This window comes from Solea senegalensis, linkage group LG16 (genome assembly GCF_019176455.1).
Source record: "Solea senegalensis isolate Sse05_10M linkage group LG16, IFAPA_SoseM_1, whole genome shotgun sequence".
Taxonomy (NCBI): Eukaryota; Metazoa; Chordata; class Actinopteri; order Pleuronectiformes; family Soleidae; genus Solea; species Solea senegalensis.
Genome location: NC_058036.1, coordinates 12637030 through 12643863, shown reverse-complemented (window position 1 = coordinate 12643863; position 6834 = coordinate 12637030). Strand labels below are relative to the sequence as shown.

Genomic DNA, 6834 nt, shown 5'->3' with positions numbered 1-6834 from the left:
TTACATGTCACTGTTTCTAAAACAGGGCTTTTTTTCTGGAATACTTTAAAAAACAAACAAACAGAGTATACCCACTTCTCCAGGGACCACTACACCACTGGATGTTTCTATGTTTTCTCTCATTCTCAGCTTCATTGATTGGTTGCAGTTGGAGGGAAGGAGTTGTCTGTTGTTGTTGTCATGGTCTTGAGAGCTGCTTCCAGGATCTTCTCTTGGTCTCAATAATGTCTGGTTCATGGTCAGTTCTGACTAGAGCGATTATTTTTCTATCGATTATTCTAACGATATTTTTTTTGGATTTATTATAACAGTGAATCTCATTTATATTTCAATGCTTTATTCAATCATCTTCTCTTGCTTGCAACTTGCTTGCAAGCAAGAGAAGATGATTGATTTGATTCAAGTATCAAGATATGACATCATTTAGTTTGGCAGCGAATGTTGTCGGAGGTGAAGAGGACTTGAACTCTTTGTGTCACAAAATGCATTTTTAAGATGATTTGAGAGTTTAAATGATCGTGAGCACACTTTGTTTTTATTTTTTTATTTCAGCTTAAGTGCGACTCATTTTTGTGATCAATTACCTTGACGCATCACCCCAGCCCTCGTCCTGACATGCTGACTCTTAGTTTAGCATTTTTTTATTTTTGGCATGCACAGACATTCAACATGAGCAGAGGCTCGAGTGAAAAAAGGGCAGATTATAATAATTTAAGATTCAACAATAGGGAAATGTTGACTAATAATACTGTATGCTGAGTTGAAGTACCCTTTAATTTTCCTCAATGCGTCTGTAGTTACATTGATAGACACTTTACATGATGCAAACAAGAACAACTGTTTTTTTTAAATCACCTATTGAGGATTTACATTTGGAAATGACAGATATCCGTGTTAAAAATTCCTCTATATTAAATAGAGAGCTGATAAGCTTTACCTATACATGTTGTAGGATAAATGCCAGTTGCAACGATGATGATTACGTCTTAAAAATGTGGTTAACATGGCCTCAACGCCAAATAGTACAACAGACGAAGCAGTTATTATATAGTAATTTATTAATTTTGGTGAATGTCTTCTCAAGGGCAATTTACAGCTTTTTACCAGAGCCATAGTACAATACTTTATAATTACAACATTTACAGGTGCAGTTCACTTTGTCTTTTTACATCAAACGATGGTGATGAGCTGTGAAGAGAACACAGCGGCGTTTTAACGCAGGTGCTGGAGATGAAGCAAAGAACTTCTCATTAGCCAATATATTGACTTTGCCTGCAGGGCTGCATTTGTCTTAATCAGTCACCGAGTGTCATGACACACAAGACAGCTCATTTTTGCTTTGCGGCCGGACTGACAGGAATGCACAATACAGTCAAGCAAAAGCATCAAAGAAAGACACACATTGTTTTTCACTTGAAAATCAACACACTGGCTGTGTTTTGTGATACATCTACAGTATGTTACTGTCCTTCAACTGAAAGGTTCATACACACGTGACACGTGAGGGAAAATGAGCAGAGTGAGACTCAAATTGGTCCAGGGTTTCAGTCACATGACGAGCAAAGAAACTGTTTGTATTCAAATGTGTCACTCTCACTCATTTGTATTCCACGACACTCGACCTGTAATAGAAAAGACAGAACACGTAGAGATTTGAAGATTGCAGAGTGCTTTGAGAGAGCATAGATGTGAAGATTGATTCAGCATCATCAACTGTGTTTCTATATCCAGACAATCAGAGGAGGGAAAGATTTGTATTAAACAAGACGTGAGTTAATGAAAAATTACTGAAAAAGCAACGAGTGAGAAAAGTCTCAGCTTCACTGTCTCAAAGCACTCTTTCAAAAGAACGCAGTCATTAATGAAATCAAATCCATTAACACCAGGAGCAATGAGTTGACACACATCTTCAGCTATAACAAAAGCTGAGGGTGGCATGTCTTTAACATATTCATTCATCAAATCATCTCCCTCATACCTGCTTCTTTGTTTTATTTATTCATCCACATCCACATCCACGCTGCTGACTTCACTCATTCCAGACCATTTGACGTTTGATTTTCAGGACTGGGGAAAGAAAAAAAAAAAAAAAACAACAACCAAATCCTGCAGCTGAAAATAGATAAAAGCACTTGATGTAAGATGAATCTGTTTGGATTTTAAGCAAGTTTATTAATAATTTATAGAGCCACTTTCAAATAATAAATAAACAAATGAATAAATAAACAAGCAGGCAAGCAAACATCAACAAACACATTTTTCCCAGTATTTTTTTCAGTATAAATGTCTCTGGTAATCCAGTGTTCTATTCTGCAATATTCATGAAAAATAGTCTGATACAAGTTATTTACCGCGCTGCTGTTTTCCAAAAGGATGAGGGGAGGAACAGTGAGGGTTCACATGTGGCTGACAGCTGCAGACAACTTAACACAGGTGCTGCAACACACATCCACACTCACATCCAGCAAAATATAGAGATTTGAATCCTCCTTATGGTCCGTTCTCCTGTACGTACTGAGCATGAAAATACACACACCCTGTCCACGAGTTGACCCTCATCCACCTGTCATGAACTCTCCATTTTCCTCTTCCTAATCCCTTCAGCAATGAAAAAATACTTCTTTTTTTTTAAACTTTTAAAACTATTCTTGTCGCTGAATTTTGCCTCCCAAAAGTTTTTCATTTTCTGATGTGCTTTAACATCCATTGGGGATTTGAACACTCCTCCAGAGTTCTCATAGGAAAAGCCTAATGGACTCATCCAGCTCTGTTTCACTGAGATGAGTTTGCTCTAAACTGGAGGGATAAACCAAAATGGTAGGATGGTGGGGGTGGGGTGTGTAAAATGATCTCTGTCCTAAAACACAGTGTTTGTTGGTGAGTGTCCAGGACACACAGTCTTCAAAGACAGGGTCTGAAAAAAGACCAGCAGAGTACAGGCATTTAGGCTAAAGCACAGTGGCGTTGTGGCCCTCCATCCTGGGCAGTCTGGGGTCCTGCACTGTTCCCATGGTGACGAGCAGAGGGCGGCTGTCCTCCGACAGACCTGACCGACCCAGGGATGCTGGAGTAGGGACAGAACCCCCCCTCTGGTGAGCTGCTGAGGAGGACATGGAGGCTCCCTGCTGGGAGGCAGGGTGTGGAGGAGGGGGTGCAGGGTTGCCGTGGGCAGCCTCCAGTGGCAGACCTTGCTCCTGGTAGCCGTAGCCGATGTTCCCACAGGGGAATCTTCTCAGTCTGTAGAGGGGAACCGGGGGCAAGGCGGCTGAATCTAAAAGCAGAGGTGACTGTGCAGCGGGAGGAGGTGGTGGAGGTAACAGAGGTCTACAGAGACCCTGCTGCTGCTGATGGTGCAGCAGCTGAAGTTGGTGTTGCTGCTGGAGTTGATGCTGGAACTGCTTGTGCTGGTGCTGAAGACCCAGTGCTCCTGCCATCTCAGCCACCGTACGCCCCACATGCTCCTGTCCCTCGCCGGGTACCCTGCCACTGCTGCCTCCCACGCCGCCCACCCCTCCCTGCCTCTGATGCTGCTGCTGCTGCTGCTGCTGCTGCTTCCTCTTCTGCTGCTGCAGGAACCATGAGCCATATGTTGGGTTCCAGAGACTGGTGTTCTTCCCGCTATGGCCCTCCTTCTCAGCTGGGTGGCCCTGGGTGAATGCCAGGTTAATGTGCCCCCCCTCTACGCTTGGCTGGGCATTGACATGAGGTCCCTTGGCTGTGAAAGTAGAGGAGGCCGTGGAGGTGATTGTATTAGTGGTCGTCATGGTGATGGAGGTCTGTGTGTGAGGCTGCTGGTGCTGGTGGAGGTATAGCTGGGGCTGGGTCGATGTCTGTGCTTTGGCCTCCGATGCTGTGCTAGCCACAACAGTATGTTCTCCACCTCTCCGGTTCTCCTCTGTAGGATAGGATGGTGGTGGCTGTGGAGCCTCCCCATCAGGCACCTGGGTATTAACCAGCACAGTGGGAGCTGAGGTGTCATCAGAGCGTGCTGGTACATGCTCCTCCTCCTCAGGCACAGGACCATATTCTACAGGCAGAGGCACGGTCACCACATCTGGGTCCTAAAACAGAGTTACCCATCAAAAATTGTGTATTTAATCAATGTCAATTTGATTTAACAGTTTCATGTAGTACATATACAGATGTTCAGAACCTAATTCATATTAACAGAAGTATCTATTTAATCAACAATATTCAGACATGGGATTAAAATCCATCCAGAGTGATCATCAGGTTATTGTTGCTGACTCATTAAACCAGCACATTGTTTTCAGAACAGATATGACGTCAGTGTTTATTTGAATAAAACACGGGTCCAGGATGCATTTTAATGTTGTAATTAACGTTTTCCACATGCAATCAAATCAGTCAGGACGGACACTAAGTCCAGGTTTAAACTGAGTCTAAAATAATCAGGGTTGAGGAAGCAGAGGCAGCCATGGACAAGTCATGGGGAGATGAGATGGTTTAAGCAGTGGGGATGTCAGGGATAGGTGCCGCTTCACTGCCCTGACACCAGGAGATGTTCTAGCATCCATGAACAGCTGTCCCCAGCTGATGACCCTGCATCAGTGCAGCAGGATGAGAGCTTTTGTAGGTTTTGTCCCCAACCTGTTCAAATCAAACACTTGCCTGTAAGCAGTAGTCAATTCTCTCCAGGATAGTTGAGAAGTTAGGCCTGTCTTCAGGCTGGTGCTGCCAACTCTGTGTCATTATACGGTACCTAAACATACACATGTATGAACAGACACAAATCATTTTTTTACTGTGGAATAAAAACAAAACAAGAAGTGAGCAGAGGCTGAGTGTCACCATCTATACCACTGATTTAACAAATAGCACATCTTTTTTGAGTTTGATCACATCAGGTAGATTTAAAGCAAACCTCTCATCAGGGATTGTTATAAATGCAAAATTATAGATAGAACTACCAATGTAGTCCAGTACATCAACACACACATTATCCTACATCACGTGGGAGGTGGTATCTTAAAGAGAGAGTGTGATATGGTCGTAGATCCACATCAGTTTGGTCACTTTCCATGACCAAACTGGGAGGAATTGCCAGAGACCATCAGTGTGGGGTCCACACCGAAAACACAGACAATTCTACAGTTAGGTCAACACGACAAAATCAGCAAATCCTCAGAGGCTTCAATGTCTGTATTAGCAAACAACTGCCTCATCTCCAACTCCTCGTAAGCCTCTTTGTTCTTGTTTGTGTTGTGAAGTTTAATTAGACCTCACGGGAACACATTATCCTCGTGGTCATGTGCAACATAAATGTGTGTGTGTGTGTGTGTGTGTGTGTGTGTGGGGGGGTGTTCCTGCACTCACACTGGCCCAGGGCAGTTTTTAGGTGGGTCCATTCTGCCACCGTTGGTCACAAACTCCAGCACTTCCTGGTTGCTGCGACTTGGATATGGCATGTAGCCCAGTGAGAAGATCTCCCACAGCAGAACACCAAATGACCTGAGAAAGGGATTAAGCATAATCCTGTCATAAATTAGAAGCACCATCGTAGCAAAGCGGATCGGTATAGGGATGACGTCGCTATATAAGATTAAAATGTAAGAGTCCTGATTGTGGTTGATGTAGAGCAGGAGAGTGAAGTTTAAGGAATGACACACTTGATTTATCAGATTATCAATATAAGCTAATGTTACCATCAGAGTGCTAACACCGGTTAACATGTTGTCTAGCTATGCTAATAATAATAATAATATAATAGCCCATGCGAGTGATATATATCAGCTGACAGTGGCACAAAACTTGTCATGTCTGCTTATATAAAAGCCGACAGAGACTACTGATGACATGTCATGTCCTTGAAGGGATGTCCCATTCCAGAGAGGTAAGACGTAGAGGTAAAAATGAGACATGGGATTGGGCCTAAATTGCACTGAGACCAGGTGCAAAGTGTGAAGGATTCTCACCATGTGTCTGTTTTAGATGTGAAGATTCCTTCCATGAAGGCTTCAGGTGGCATCCATTTCACTGGCAGCATGGCACGTCCACCTTTCCTGTAATAGCTTGCCCTGCACAACGCACACACACACACACACACAAACACACACATTTTTAAAAGGTAGAGCAGGATATTTTGATGTTACTGATCAATAACACATAATTACACAGAAATCTATAAGGATAATGTAATTTAAATGATCAGAGAGCTCTTCTTCCTGCTGTTCCACTACCCTTACTCTGTATGCAAATGAACCTGGAAATGGAAACATTTGAATTGGACAAAAAACGTGTCTATATTTGCAGAGAGATAGAGAGATCGCCTCAGGCTATGTTTCACATATGGAATGAGTGCGTTTGTCTTTGCTCAGCTGATGAGAGGAGCTCAGGGAACTGTGATTCAAAAATGTGAGCACTTTAATAGTCGACAACTATTTTCAGTGAGTCTGCTTACTGCAGCTTTACTCATGACATACGCTCTTTTTTTGTTTGTCCACTAAAAATAAAAAAGCGAACAACTGTTAAATGAAAACCACCAATTACATTTTGTAGCCGTGTCACCATGGCAACCATTCCTTCCTCAAAAGCAGCTGAGGGGAAAAAAAACAAAAAAAACAACTCACATCCAGCAATTAATTCACTGTTTTTCAGTGGCTGTATCGGCTCAGAGATCCACTCACATGTTCAGCTTGCTAACGTGCTGGTGTGAGAGACCGTCTGCCAACTCCTTATCTCACTGAGAGGAAAGATGGAGATTTTCCACTGGGCTGAGCCATTTTTAATGCTGTCTTGTGCACCCTGTTGGTGAAGAAATGATCTGATCTGAAGCACCGATAGAGGCTGCCAGGTTCATCTCACCCTGCTCGA

At 43.0% G+C, this 6834-nt stretch overlaps 1 protein-coding gene across 3 annotated transcripts in view; it reads right to left on the bottom strand.

The window, feature by feature from the left end:
- Positions 1-2221: 2221 nt before the first annotated feature.
- The window catches only part of alk (ALK receptor tyrosine kinase), a 344081-nt gene continuing 339468 nt past the window's right edge, over positions 2222-6834 (bottom strand). For all 3 annotated transcript variants that reach the window (XM_044047761.1, XM_044047762.1, XM_044047763.1), the window contains exons 26-29: positions 5937-6038; positions 5338-5472; positions 4633-4723; positions 2222-4061 (exon numbers count right to left, since the gene is read on the bottom strand). In XM_044047761.1, the coding sequence (XP_043903696.1) occupies positions 2949-4061; positions 4633-4723; positions 5338-5472; positions 5937-6038 (1441 nt within the window). In that variant the 3' untranslated portion in view covers positions 2222-2948. The remainder of the gene's footprint in view (positions 4062-4632; positions 4724-5337; positions 5473-5936; positions 6039-6834) is intronic.